Below are 14704 nucleotides of genomic sequence, written 5' to 3'. Positions count from 1 at the left end.
GAGTTAGAGTTTTCACCATATAAGAAATGATAAATATTTAAGGAGATAAGTATGTTTAACCTGACAACATAAGCATTACACAATATACACATGTATGGAGACATCACACAATACCCCACTAATGTGTATAATTTTTATGTACCAGTTTAAAATACATTAATAATAATAATAAAGGTAAATAATGTCTCCTTTTACACAATTTTTTTGCTTTTTTTTTTCCCCAGTGGTGCTGGGTATTGAACTGTGTGCCTTGAATTCTAGGCAAGCATGCTATTGCTGAGCTTTATCTTTTTCCTCAATCTCTTTGTAAAAATTATTTTGAAAAAAAAATTATTTTGAGGCAGGGCTTCCTAAGTTGCCCAGACTGGGCTTCAACTTGTGATCCTCCCTCCGCCTCACAAGTACCTGGGATTATAGGCCTGTGCCACCAAGCCTGGATTATACTAAGCTTTTTAACTTAAAAAAATTTTTTTTACACCTTTCATTTTGTCTTCAAAATGATTGATTTAGGAAGAACAGAATTTATCTACTTTTTTTTTTTTTTTCAACACATGAAGACACGGAAAAGGTTAAGCAACTTAGGTCAGTGTAACATTTAACATATTTATTTGTAGTCAGTGAGCAGCTAAGACTTAATTTGTAGCTTGGTTGTTTCTGTTCACTCTGACCCCTCCAGAGCGGTCTGTATTGGGCTCAGAAAGCCCAGGACTGGAGCAGAAACAGTGGCTGTCGGGTCACTGCTGGAAGGAGGGCACTTCATTCTAGCCAGCACTGGGCCCTAACTGTTAGAATGAGAACCTAACCGATCCAATGGTACCGCCATGCCTGACTTTAAAGTTAGGAAAGCCAGCCTGACCCTGGAGTTGGGAGAGCAGCCAGGGGGCAGGGCTCACCTTGATCCCATCCTTGGCTCCTTCCTGTAGGTAGGGAATGATAGAGTTGTTCCACAGGTCGATGAACCAGGTCCGGAAGTCCTCGATGCCAATTGGACAGGACAAAAAGAAGCACGGGCCTAGGAAAAGGATGGGGCTCTGGAGATGACCGAGAAACCTGGATCTCCTTGGGTTTGTGCCTCTCTTTTACTACTGAGTACCAGGCAGAGGGGGTCTGACATCCAAAGCATTAAAGGAAATTTGGAGTCGTCAAGGCCAGGGGATGCTGATAGTCTGGCTGACAGTCTCGGGAATTATGCACAATGTGCAAAGGAGACAAGGAAGTGAGGGAAGCTTCCTGACTCCCTCTTACAGACTTTCTCTCCTTTTTTCATTAATTGGGGGGAAAAGAATGAGGGAGGGAGCTTCCTCATGCTGCGCAAGCACTCTACCATTTTTATTTCTTAACACGGGGTCTAAGTATGCTGCCCAGGCTGGTCTCAAACTCCTTGGCTCAAGGAATCCTCCCACCTCAGCCTTCCAGGTGGCTTGGACCTCAAGCGTTGTACCAACAGGCTTGGGGTTAGCTGAGGTGACTCAAGCAATTCATGATGCTAACTGAATTATGTACTTCAACAGTTTTAAGTCTGAAGCCACAAGACTTGTGACTCCTTTACAGGCTGAAGACTCCAGAAAGCAAAGGGAGCACCCCTCCAGGTGGTGAGGGACAAGAGAAGAGGGAAGCTGCACCCCAGTACCGATGAGGAAGTCGGAGGTGCTGTGCTTCTCGAGGAAGGTGTGCAGGTGATACCACAGCTTGGGCACCCAGTCCAGCACCCGAAGCAGCTCTTCCTTGTTGGCATTGATGTCACTGTCTGATTCTACCAACTTCCTCCGGAGGTAACGCACCAAGAAGCCATTGGCTGGTTCCACGTTGTTGGAGAAGGTCAGCATCCTGCCACCAAGGATGGGGAGAGTTGGGTTACAGTGGCAATGGGGACACTGTCAGGGTTCATTCCCTGCCAGTCCACCCCTTCCCTTCTGCTTGCCTCCCACGTATGCCCACTTGGTTTCCTCTCAATTATTAGTGGTGACAATTGAATTCAGGGCAGTAGCTCTGCATAGGCAGAGCTGGTTCTCAAATCAGTGACACTCTTCAAATAATCAACTTTTTCTTTTTTGGTACAGGGGATTGAACTGAGGACCTTACACTTGTGAGGCAGGTGTGGTGCCACTGAGCTAAATCTCCAGGCCTCAGATAATCACTCGACTTCACTAATCTCAATCATGATGGACAGGCAGAGAGTCCTATTTATAGCAGCCTACCAGAGTTCCTCTGCAGTCCTCTCCTCTCCTCCTCTTCCCTCTCCACCCCTCCCCTTTCTTTTTTCTTTCTTTTCCTCAAGCACCCTCTTCCACTCTGTAACCAACCCACAAGTATACCTACTTTCTCTTCTCAGCCTGAAGGGCTCTAGCTACTTCTCTTTCTTTCTGCTACCTGTTGCTCTTCTGCTCTCAAAGTCCAGGATTTAGTTTACAGGCTCTTGAGTGGGTTCAGAAGGCTCATCAAGGGTCACAGGTCTTACCTGAAGCTCAAGTGCAAGCCATGGTTGGGTGTCATTTTTACTGGCTGATTGGTGGTACCTATAATATAGGGACTGTGGGAAGAAAGGGGAGAAAGATTCACTCAGATTTGTTTTCACCCTTGCTTCCTGCCACTTGCTTTCCCAGTCAGCTGGATGGCACTGAGATCTCCCTCTATCCAAACTGTGAGATGTTTGGTCCCAACGCCAGCTTACCATTTGTGGTACTTGCAAGTGAGGGCCCCATTGACCAGCTCACTGATGGAGCCTGCTTCGCTCAGATCATCCAATAAAATCACCAAAGGCACATCCCCAATCCCTGTTTCCCGGTCTATCTGGTTGGCCAGGTTGGAGAGGTACAGTTGTAGATCCTGGAATAAAGGACAGGGGGGTCAGCACTCAGGAATCAACACCGCAGCAGGCTTAGGAAGACTTTTGGGGAAGCTTTCTAGTTCAGGGTTTCCCTGGGGCTTTTGCTTCCTGTTTGCTGCACTCACACATCTGCTTACAAAAACAGATTACCACAGACTGATAAACTGGACCCAGAGGCACTCTTGTTGAGCTGTGGCCCCTCAAACCCCACAAGTGGGGAGCTCACGCTGTTCTTCATAAATGTTTTCTGCACTGGGTTGGCAGCACAAGCTACCGTTAATGGATATGCCTCCTCCAGCTGAGGAGAGCCAAGGCTTGAACCAATTTCAAAGTATAAGACTATGCTCAACAGCACCAAAGGGGACCGACACAGGGCTCCAGGGAAGTATCTAATTCTGAGTGCTTCTTCCCAGAGAGCCCAAGGTCAGAGAGAAACACTGAAAAGAAAGGTAGAAGGAAGAAAGTAGAGAAGGGGCGGGGCATTGACAGTGTCAGCGGAGTGAGGTAGAAACAAGGAGAATGTAGTTTCTCCAGAAATCAATGAAAGGGAAAGCAGCTTAACAGGGGTTAAGAGGAAGTGTGGAGAAAAAAGTTATGGGTCGGGGGGAATGGGGGTAAAGAGCCAAAGTCTGGAAAGAATTGGGGGCAGATGAGGAAGAAGACTAGAAAAGGGATGAAAGGGTGGGAAAAGATCATTGAAGGATGGAGGAAAGGTTAAGAAAGGGAGGAGGAAAAAGGGAATGAGAGGGCAGTAAGAGGTCCAGGCTAGGGCTCACGTGAGGCTGAGGCCTGAACAAAGACTGGCAGGGAGGCCCCCACCTTGCAAGACTGCTGGTGCATGTTGAAGGTGCTGACAATGCCCTCGGTGACTTCGCGGCCAGAGCGCTCCACCAAGTATTCGGCCAGTCGATTGGTCAAGTAGGTCTTGCCCGTACCGCTGGGGCCCGAGAGCACAAGACGACGGTGCTTGAGCAGGAGACTGATGTAGTGCTGCATCATGGGCTTGGGGATCAGCGTCTCAAACACCAGACTGTCCACGCATTTCTCCTTCAGACCTGAAACCGGCCCCAGAAAGCGTCAGTCTTGGTCACCACCATCAAGATGCTACGGGAACCCCAAGAACTTTTCTTTATCTGAAGCTCACGGAAGAAGCCCAGAGACACTTGTCCCACTGTTCCAAGGGACTCTCCTCACACCTAGTTTTGAAAATGTGGGTCTCATTTTTAGAGATATACTCAGAAGTAGAGGTGAATAGATACCGTGAGAAATCCATGCTTAAGAAAAATGTCCCTGGGAGCAAGTTAGGACTGGGTTTGTTGTGCTTGCTTCAGCAGCACATACACTAAAGTAGGACTGGGTTTGTCTTACTTATCTGTTTATAGTTCATGCTACTTAAACACGTTCATATCATAGTTTCCCAGTAAGTTTTGTTGAATGGATGCATGCGGGATTGTTTTGTTTTTTTTCTTTTGATACTCTCTCTGTGCTGGTGCCATACCAAGAGACAAAGATAGATTGTTACAGTTCATATCTAGATGTACTCTTAAAGCCTTATTTGGTCATAGGTGGGACCTTTGGGAGGTGACTGGATTAGGGGGCATTATAACTGACTTGCTGTTGGATGGTGGGTCTGGTTGGAAGAGGTCACTCTTGGGTCCTCTCTTGACTCTGCTTTCTGGCTGCCATGCCATGAAGGTGCTTTTCCTCCACCATACCATCCTTACTGGGAGCCAGTGGGCTCCATGGACTGAAACGTGAGCCAAAATAAACTTCTCCTTCCTAAAGATGTGAGTGCTGGGTACTTTGTCCCAGCAATAAGGGAAGTAACTAAGACAGATTTGATACCAGGAGTGGGGTTGTAGCTGTGATGCTACTTGACCATGTGGTTCAGAAGCCTTTGGAACTGATTCACAGAAGGAGTATGGAAAGGTCTGGAGATGCTGGCTTGTGAAGCGGCCCTAGAATATTGTAAGCCAAGCTTGATGGGAGATTCTGGTCAGAGCTCAGAAGACTAGAATGCTGACAGAAATGCAGATGGTAAAGACCAGAATTAGCAGGTATCTGTTGGGAACAATGACTCCACAGGCACTTGGGTTCCAGGCCATAAGTGTTATGTTTTAGCAGAAAATTTGTCTACATTTTGCTCAACTCCTGAAACTGTGAGAGACTGTGATCAAGGGTGGTGGGCTAATTCATCTGGTGGAAGAAATTTCAAGGCAATCCAATGTTTTGAGTTTGGCCAGAAAGAAAGCTCTGTTAATGTTGGGGCCTGTAAAAATGGAGTAGAGGAGAGCTTGGTTGTTAAAAAGATTAGCATTTAAAAGAAGTCAAGTACTTTACAACAGGACAATAGGAAAAATGGCTTAAGGGCATGGGAGGAACCAGCAAGGCTCCACCCTTTGCAGGCTCAAAATTGCAAAAGTGAAAAAATTTGCTTTGAGAACAGAACCTAGGGCACCATGCTTGAGAAGGACCACCTGGAAAATTTATTTCCCAGGATTCAATTCATAGCTCTTCGCCATCCAGGCACTCAGAGATTTCTGCAGCTAGGACATAAAGAAGCCTGGCTACTAAGCAGACCTTGGTGTCATCCATAGGATGTGGGTTTTACAGGCATGCAGAGTGTAATCAGGAAGGCTTCTACCCAGATTTCAGAAGAAGGACTGTGAGGTCAGGCAGTGTGTCCCTCAGAGGGCAGTGCAATGAAGCTGTGAGAGTGAAGCCAGAAGTGTAGTGTAGATCCCAAGAAATTTGAGAAGCCAAGAATGTGAAACATCTGAGGAAAAAGGAAAGGAGCCAGCCTGAGAGAGAAGTCATGAGAGCTACAACCATGGGCAATGCTGTAGGGATGGAGTTGCCCAAGTGCTTTGGAGATCACATCTCACCACAGCTTAACCTGCATGCTGAACATGGAATTATGGGATTTAATGTTCGCCCTACTGGGTTTCTGTCTTGCTTTGATCCAATTTCTTTTTATCTCCTGTTCTTTTCTTTTGAAATGGGAATGTTTACCCTGTGCCATTGTATGTTGGCAGTGTTTAACTTTCTTTTGACTTTTTTTTTTTTGGTACTGGGTATTGAACTCAGGACCTTGTACTTGCGAGGCAGGCATGGTGCCACTGAGCTAAAGCCTTGGCTCTCTTTTGATTTTTATATAGGGGCTCACAATTAAGTTTGCCTTACGTCTCAGAGGAGACTCTGGACTTGGATTTTTTAGCAATATTGGAACTATGAGGACTTTGACAAGTTGTAGGATTAAATACATTTTGCATAAAGAGATGCACATGGGTCTTTTGGCCACCAAGGTTGGAATGTTACAGCTTATGTCTAGATGTAACCCTAAAGCCTCAAAAGATCACAGGTGGGACCTTAGGGAAGTGATTTGATTATAGTGGACTTGCTGTTAGGAGGGACAGTCTGGTCAAAAGAGGTGGGTTACTGTGGGCCTGACCTGGAAGTTTATATCTCCCTTCCTGGGTCCTCCCTTCATGCTTTCGGCTTCCTGGCTGCCATGCTGTGGAGGTGCTTTCCCTCTGCCATGCCCTCTCTACCATGCCATCCTTGCTAGGAGCCAGTGGACACCATGAACTGAAAAATGAGCCAAAATAAACGTCTCTTTCCTTAAACTGTGGGTGTCAGGTATTTCGTCCCAGCAACAAGGGAAGTAAGTAAGACACTGACCTTTGAGGGAGACTGATATGTTATTGACACCTCGACGACAAGGAGGCATCTCTGGGGGCTCAGCATCCAATACTCGTTTCACGTGGCTGAGGCTGTAGCCATGGATGGAGTCAGTGCTTAGACCCAGGGTGGAGGCTGGGTCCATTTTGGAAATGTAGTCCTGATAAAAGAGATGGGTGAACAAGAAGAAGGTGAGAAACACTGAAAAGATACAAGCACAGGTAGAAAAGCCACAGGAATGAATAAATATTAGAGGAAGCAAAAAGAGGTGGGAAAAGAGAAGAGTGCATATTTTTCCTATTTTGTTTTTCTGAATAAATAATCAACATCTCCAAGATCTCACTGCATGGAGAGCTCAAATATCCCATGAGAGGTGAGTACATGTAACCCTTTACCTTGAACACTTGGAAAACAGCTTCATCCAGCATCTTCCAGTCAACTTTTCCACTGACCTTGCTACATCCCAGGAAGAATTCCTGCTGCTTCAAGTCCTGTAAGGTTAAAGTAGAAGCATGTGAGTCTTAGTACAGATGATTCCAAGGAAGGAAATCCTAGAAGGTCTTAGGAGTTGAATACTCTAGTTTAAGGAATATTCAGAGTCCAGCATAAATACGACCAGAGAGCTGGGGATTTAGCTCAGTGGCACTGTGCCTGCCTCACAAGCACAAGGTCCTGAGTTCAATCTCTGGTACCAAAAAAAAGCAAAAACAAAAACATAAACGTGACCAGACAGGTACTCCTTGATTTACAGTGGCATGACACCCTGGTAAACCCATCATGAGATAAAAATGTCATCGAGTCCAAAACGCATTTAATACCTCTAACCTTTGGAACATCACAGCATATAGTAGTTCCCTGTAGACTATTGGTTACGCACCCTTAGGATTGGCTGACTGGGAGCTGTGGCTCACTCTCACCACCCAGTATCTTGAGAAAGTCTCATACTGCATGTTGCCAGCCCAAGAAAAGATCAGAATTTAAAATATGAAGTATGGTTTCTGCTGAACATGCCTTGCTTCTGCACCACAGTCAAGCTGGGGAACATCTGTGTTATGCTTGTTTCTACCCTGGACCCCCTGAAGTTCCTTACCCCTTTGATGATGTGCTGAGGGGGCATCCGTACCACCACCCGAAGGGACGCTTCCTCCTTTGGACCGCAGGTGCTGATGCCATCCATGGGTGACAGGTCTGTGGAAATTAAAAAAGACTAACTTGTTTTAAAGTTACCCACAGATTTTCTTAAACCTTCTAGTCATTATCTTTTCTGAATATTTACCACAAATAGGAAATGGGATGGGAACCCAAACAGAAGAGAGTAAATTAAAAAGGTGTCAGGGCTTAAAAATCACATTTAGCTGGGTTAGTGCTGCATGTCTAAAATCCCAGCACTATGGGAGGCTGAGGTAGGAGGCAAGTTTAAGCCCAGCCAGGGCAACAACTCAGCAAGACCCTGTCTCGGAAAAAAAAAAAAAAAACCAAAAAAAAAAAAAAACTGGGGCTGCAGATCAGTGCCCCAACACTGCCAATAACTCTCACCGTCTCTTGACACTAGCATTGCTTTATTTGGCACTGTTACCTCCCTGGCCCGAGGAAGAAGCCACAGCACCAGTGGAATAGTGGAACAGTGAAATGGGCCTTTTCTTCTCTCTAGGCTTAGAGGCCTTTCTCCCAACAGGTACCTGTGTCTGTGAGGCTTGGGCTGAAGGGATGAGTAAGTGCAAGGCCGAGGGAGCGGCGAGGGGACGACAGAGCAGAGGATCCAGGGACCTGCCCCGGAGTGGAGCCTGAGGAAGGGCCAGGGGCGACCTTCAACCGGTCATTCTCCGCCTTCAGCAGGTCCACCTCCAGCTGTGGGGAGAACAGACAGGGCAGTGTGGCAAGGCTGGACATGCCTCAGGCCCTGGGCTCCCCTTCCCTGCAGCTCTGTCTGAAGCTGACCTGCATGTTGTGCATGGTCTCCCGAAGCTGGTCCAGTTGGTGGGCAGAGTTGAGGGCCTCCAAGCGGATGTCTGTGAGCTTCATCTCTTTCTCCCACAGCTCAGAGCGCAGCTCCGATACTTCCTTCTTCTCGGGCTCCTCCTCCTCCGCGTTGGTGTGGAAGAGCCTCGTGGGGGGAGCGGAGTAAGCAGGCGCCCTGTACGAAAACAAGGCTCAGCCAGGTTCCTGGAGAAACATTACCCGGGAGACTGGCGGGGGTGGTGGGTAGTCTCAGCTCTTCCTACCCACGGATACTCAGGCAGTGTGACGACAAGGTCCCCTGGGGGTCTCGCATGCCCAGGAAGAAGCCAGCAAGGCACACCGCCACCAGCCTAGTGGCAGGGAGATGGAGCACTTACTCGGGGACGTCAGTGCCCACAGAGGACGAGTTGGAGGACTTGATAGAGGGTGAGGCAGCCTCTGTGGAGCCATGCTGCAGTTTAGGGGACGAGGGGGCTGAGGAGTCAGGTGTGGCGATCTCCTCGATATCAGAGTATGAGGAAGCTGACTTGGGTCCCTTTTTTATACTGAAGGCTTTGTTGAAGGAACTTCGAAGCTAGAAAAGAACAGATCCGGGTAGACAGATGTCAGGGCTCCACTCTGGGGATGGGGGGGAATGATCTGGGACTTCTGGGACAGGTGATATGGAGGCAGGGGATTTCTTTGCTGCAATTAGGCCTGCTCTATGAGGGTTCACATGGTTCACAGCGTATGGACAGAAGAGCTGCCTAGAAATTAGGACTGAGAGAAAGAAGGAGGTCTTCTGGCTTGCTGCCTTTGTAGGCTATGGGATCTTCTGTCTTTTCCTTCCCATGGATACGAGGACAGAGAAGTCCCCAGAGGTCACGTGGGTCCCCAGAGGTCCCGTGGCCTACCTCTCCAGAACCCAGTCCCACCCTCTCCAGCAGACCAGTAACTGCTCAATCTGAACCTAGCTCACTTGGGGCTCAGGATGGCACCTGTGCCTTGGGCTCTTCACCTAGAAATCTATTCACAGCTTCACAAATCAACTAGATACTGACATGATTCTGTGAAGGTCAAGCGAAGGTGGCGGTACCAATTTGCATTTAGCATTCTTCTTGTCTTGCACATCACAGAGTGGTTAAGAAAAGCAGACATTAGCACCTTTTACTATTTCAAATATCCTAGAACAAGTGCTATTTTCCAGCATTTCCACGGACTATGTAGGGCATTATAATCTGACCACAGCTTGTTTGATCCAGGTGTTGATGAGCATGGGTGTTAGGGATGTGAGCTGCGAGTGCAAACCAGGGTGTGTCCCACACCCCCTCACATGCATCCATACAGCATGCACACACACACACACACACACACACACAGGGACAACGTGGAGCGGCAGCAAGAGACAGAACAAAGGAGGGGTGGGAGCGACGGGGACCAAGGCAAGCCAGATCTTTGGGACAGAGAAAAAAGAAGAGAAACCTGGAAGATATCCTTTCTAAGAATCTCTCCTGGAACACAGAAGGCTGTTCTGAGATGCATGGAGCTAGCAGGGGATGTGTATGGCATCCCCACTGGGCGAGCTATAAAGGAGGACCGATCTGGCTGTGCGAGGATATGAGGAGAGAGACTGTGTCTGCCAACTGCTTCCAGGGCACGTAAGTTCATTCAGCACTCAAAGCTCAAAAGAACCATAAATCTTAGTTCTCTGTAGAGGTGAAGAACTCAGGCTGAAAAGAAACTGACTTGCTTGGTACTGCATAACTGAGGAAGACCTGGGACTGGGATTTGGGCCTCCTAATTCTCAATTCCATGACGCTTTCTCTACACCCCTGCCTCGTGGGAAGCTGTGTGTGTGTGTGTGTGTGTGTGTGTGTGTGTGTGTGTGAGCACGTGCGTGTGCCCCTGGGTCCAAATGTATGCACAAAAAATTCCTGTGATCACAAGTAGCCTGGAGCATAAGCTCATGCAAGGTCCGGAGTTCAATCCCCAGTACCAAAAAAAAAAAAAAAAAAAAAAAAAAAAAATTTATAATGTGTAGTCTAGTATCCTGAAGGCCAGAACCACTGGGAGAAATTTGGTGTTGTTTGGCTAATGGATCCATGGTTAAATGAATTCAGGAAAGAACAGATTAAGCAATGTGAAACAGAATTCTTTACTGAGGGACATCTTAGAACTTTCTCTGTGCGGATGTGCACAGCAGAAAGTGCAGTACCGCATCTTCTTAAGGTGCATCTCAGTGGGTTAGTGATTTGTGGAACCTGCTTCGGGAAATGCTAACAAATCAGGTTTGAATGAGCAGCCGGCCCTCCCATCTGTGCTCTACACTCCCCAAACAGGGCACTGGCGACGCTGATCCTTTCCTAGCCCCACCTGTTCTCCTCTGACCAGACAGTGTCCATGCAGAAAGGATCCCAACACACTCCTCCCTCCCTATCACAACCTAACCTAAGTGCACATTTACCTCCTTTCTGACGTTTTCCTACTCCCTATAGTCACAGTCTCTCTCATCTGTAAATTTACAATAAACCTTTTAGGGAAGCATTTTGGCACCACTAGAGTGTCATTCACTTTATTTGTACAATTTTTTTGTCTCCCCAGCAATGCTACAGGCTCCTTAATAACAGATAATGGACTCAGTGTTTGCCACCCTTCACAACAGCTAGCACTGTACTCGGATAGGGTAAGAGCAAACCATAGGTGTCTTTTCTGTAACAGAAATCTGGTACACTTTCTGCTTATTTTGGGCTATTCTTTGGCAACTCCACGGATGCCGAGAGGGTATTTGGCTTTGGGTGACTTTAGTGCGGCCAGGGCTGGGCCATATTCCTCATCCTGGTTGTCCTACTTCACAGCTGTGTCTTCAGGCTGAGCCTCAACTGAGCTGGCCTCTGGAAATCGTGCTCAGGCTAACTTTCACCCAGTGATTCTCCTCCATTTGGGGCTTAACAGAACAAAAATGAAAAGGCTCATTTCCTGGATAGGATGAGCTCAACTTAACTGATTTTTTTAATAGGCCAATTTTGCAACAGTAGAAGACAATAGGGAACAGATTTGGATTTTGCTCGACTTTCCCATTCGACCCGCAACCAGACCACTCCTCTGTCCTTTTGTGGGCAGCTGTGGATGGGCCATGCAGTGGAGTTAGGAACACTTGGGTGGTTGTTAGGGTTAGTGCTATGGGGGCCATTTGTTTGTTTGTTTTTTTTTTTTTTTTTTAGGAGGAAGAGTTGCTCTGGAAATAGGGAAGGTATGGCAAAGGGAAAGAGAAAATAAGGGGAAGAGGAACCGGGTCTCTTACCTCATAGACCTGGAAAAAAATAGGGATTTGAAGTCAGCATTTTGAAGGAAAAAAAAAAAAAAAAAAAAAGAAGAAGAAGAAGCAACACTTAATCACTCATTTCACACAGCTGGCTCCTATCTGCGTTCCATGAAGGTCTGTGGGGACACTTCCTGACTAGGGGACAGAGCAGCAGGATGTTCCCACCGGGGACATGTTCCCTTCTACAGGCAGCCAAAATTGCTGGGTCCATTCATGAATTTCAGAAAGGTCATCCAAGGCCAGGTTAGAGCTACAGGGGGAGGCATAAAAAAACTGCCCATGGTCTGGCTGGAGGTGACGTTAAGAGTCCTTTTGAAGTTACCCTTTGAAGCTCCACAAATACCTCTCCCAAACTGAAGAAGTTACCTCCAGGAGTTTCTAGAATGAAGGGCTTTGTTTATAAAATCTTTTCTCCACAGTAAAAAAGGAAGTGGTGCGGGGGGGGGGGAGGACCTGCTAAGTTCTCTCTGGGTATTTTCTCCACTTCCTTCTGTGGCCACACACCTGACGTAATCAACGTGGACAGTCCCAGGAGCAGGGGTGTTTAAGGTTGCAGGAGGAACCTTGTGACAAGGAGGGAACTGTCCTGAGCAGACAGAAAATAGTCTTAGGACTGGAAGGGACTGCTGCGCGGTTAATCCTGGGAGGATCGGACCCTATGCTGAGGTGGAAGTGTCCACATGGGTCTACATGGTTTCCACCCCCAAATCTTTACCTACCCAACTCTTCTTCTTCTTCTTTTTGGCATCAGCATCCTTGCTGCTGCCGATGCTAGAATGGCTGGTGATGCTGTTGAGACTTGAGATGCTATCCGAGGAGTTTTGTCTCTTGATCCGGAGTTCTGGGGCCAAGGACAAGGGGGTAAGGACACAAGTAGATTTAGAGACTTGAGATTCAAGGCAGTTCTAGGTACGGGAGATAAGAGGGGAAGGAACCAACTGACTCCTAGGTACACATTATTCATTTTTTGAAACATTCACTCAGAGAACATTTACCAAGCGCCAAATACACTTCAGCACTGAAACAATGCTAATGGTAAAAATTAAGAAACTCTGGGTAGTCAGGAGTGGAAACAACTGAGCCCAGAAACAGGCGAGCATGGAGGCTGGACTCGAGACAGATGAGGGACCCTGAGTGCCTTCTAGAGAAAATATGCCTTTGTGCCCTCAGTTGTGGGCAGCAGACATTCTGTAAAAAGAGCACAGTATTACTGGATTGTAAAAAACTCTTTTTATTTCAGGATCATTACAGATTCATAAAAAGTTGCAAAGGTGCCCACCTACCTTTCACGTCTTGCATAACTACAGTGTAATGTCACAAGACCTTTCTTGTCTTGTTCTGGTACTGGGGATCGAACTCAGGACCTTGTGCTTGTGAGGCAGGCGCGGCACCACTGAACTCAAGCCCTGGCCACAGACTTTTTAAAAAAAGTTAATAATAAGAAAAAAACGAAGAATCAAGAAACTAGACCAGGTGTAGGAGACTAGTTAGGCGGCTGTTTGTTCTATAAACAAGAGCGATTAAGTCAAAGAAGTACTGTTTGTATTTGGCTACTTCTTACTCTCTCTGTGAACAAAAATGGATCTTTAAACTATCATTTTTCCCTTGATATTATAAGGATAACAGCACCTTAGAATCCTGACTTAGAATCTGTTGAAATAGCTTATAAAACAGAAAACCTTTCGTTCAATGATAATCAAACCAAGTTTATGGTACTACAAGTACTTTGGTTTCATTTATTTATTTATTTATTTATTTTTGGTACCGGGGTTTTGAACTCAGGACCTTGCACTTGCAAAGCAGGCAGCAGAAACACTGAGCTAAATATCCCCAGCCCACTTATTTTGGTTATTTTTAAAGGTGTGAAAAATTATCAAGAGATTATGCTGAATTCAAGAAAAAGTCATTTGTATATTAAAAAAAAGGGCATATATTTGCTTCTATTTGAATAATTATTTCTAGAAAGATGCAAAAGAACTCTTAGCAGTACTTACCTTTGGGTGGTGGGACTTGAAAAATGGATCTTAGAGAGGGATTTTATATTTTACCATATATCCTTTTGTGTAGTTTACTTCTGGGGCTGACAAATTTACATTTATCGTAAAGGATCAAAGACTAAACATATCAGGCTTTGTTGCCACATGGTCTGTCTCAGTCAGCTCTGTTGTTGTAACATTAAAGCAGCCACACACAATATGTAAATTAATGATCACGACTGTACATCGGTAAAATTCTATTTAAGAGATAGTGGTAAAACCAAGTGTGGTAGAACATGTCTGTAACCCTAGCACTCTGGAGGTAGGAGGCTGAGGCAGGAGGGTCACAAGCTAGAGCCCAGGCCGGGCACTTGGCAACTTAGTGAGACACTGTCATAAAATTAAAAACGAAGAGGCTGGGAATTTCGCTCAGTGTCAGCACACCTGCCTGGCAAGTGCAAGGTCCTGAGTTTGATTCCCTGGTACCAGGAAAAAAAATTTAAAAATGAAAGGAGCAGGGAATATAGCTCAGCCCAAAGACCCTGGGTCTAGCCCCAGTCACACACACACACACACACACACACACACACACACACACACACAGTGCAAGTCAGATTTGGCTAATGACCGTGGCTAGCTGATCCATAGTTTATGTTTGCCCCCAGAATATGCATTGTTTTTAATGACAAAAATAATCAGTTTAACTGAAATTAGTTAATTAAAAACAAAATAAAGGATGGCTACATACAAGTAAGTGTATTTATCTATAATTTAGAGGTTTCAATTAGTTATGAGCCTATCAGTTAAATGAAAATACTGAGCCAGGGGTGATGGTACACACCTGTTATCCCAGCACCCTGGGATGTTGAGGTAGGAAGACTACAAGTTTGAGCTCAGCCTGGGCACTTTAACAACTTAGAATCTATCTCATAATAAAAAATGAAAAAAAATTGTATAAAC

At 46.1% G+C, this 14704-nt stretch overlaps 1 protein-coding gene across 2 annotated transcripts in view; it reads right to left on the bottom strand.

The window, feature by feature from the left end:
• LOC104876865 (neuron navigator 1) overlaps positions 1–14704 on the bottom strand; it is a 96980-nt gene that overhangs the window by 9834 nt on the left and 72442 nt on the right. For both annotated transcript variants that reach the window (XM_033762158.1, XM_010645102.3), the window contains 13 exons: positions 12488–12609; positions 11748–11756; positions 8845–9041; positions 8447–8642; positions 8188–8356; positions 7599–7696; positions 6904–6999; positions 6509–6668; positions 3647–3882; positions 2672–2826; positions 2459–2530; positions 1631–1827; positions 894–1012 (listed from right to left, as the gene is read on the bottom strand). In XM_033762158.1, the coding sequence (XP_033618049.1) occupies positions 894–1012; positions 1631–1827; positions 2459–2530; positions 2672–2826; positions 3647–3882; positions 6509–6668; positions 6904–6999; positions 7599–7696; positions 8188–8356; positions 8447–8642; positions 8845–9041; positions 11748–11756; positions 12488–12609 (1826 nt within the window). The remainder of the gene's footprint in view (positions 1–893; positions 1013–1630; positions 1828–2458; positions 2531–2671; positions 2827–3646; positions 3883–6508; positions 6669–6903; positions 7000–7598; positions 7697–8187; positions 8357–8446; positions 8643–8844; positions 9042–11747; positions 11757–12487; positions 12610–14704) is intronic.

This window comes from Fukomys damarensis, unplaced genomic scaffold (genome assembly GCF_012274545.1).
Source record: "Fukomys damarensis isolate Sample0158 unplaced genomic scaffold, DMR_v1.0_HiC HiC_scaffold_11, whole genome shotgun sequence".
Classification (NCBI taxonomy): Eukaryota; Metazoa; Chordata; class Mammalia; order Rodentia; family Bathyergidae; genus Fukomys; species Fukomys damarensis.
The sequence above is the reverse complement of the archived record's forward strand: the minus strand, read 5'-3'. Positions and strand labels throughout refer to the sequence as shown.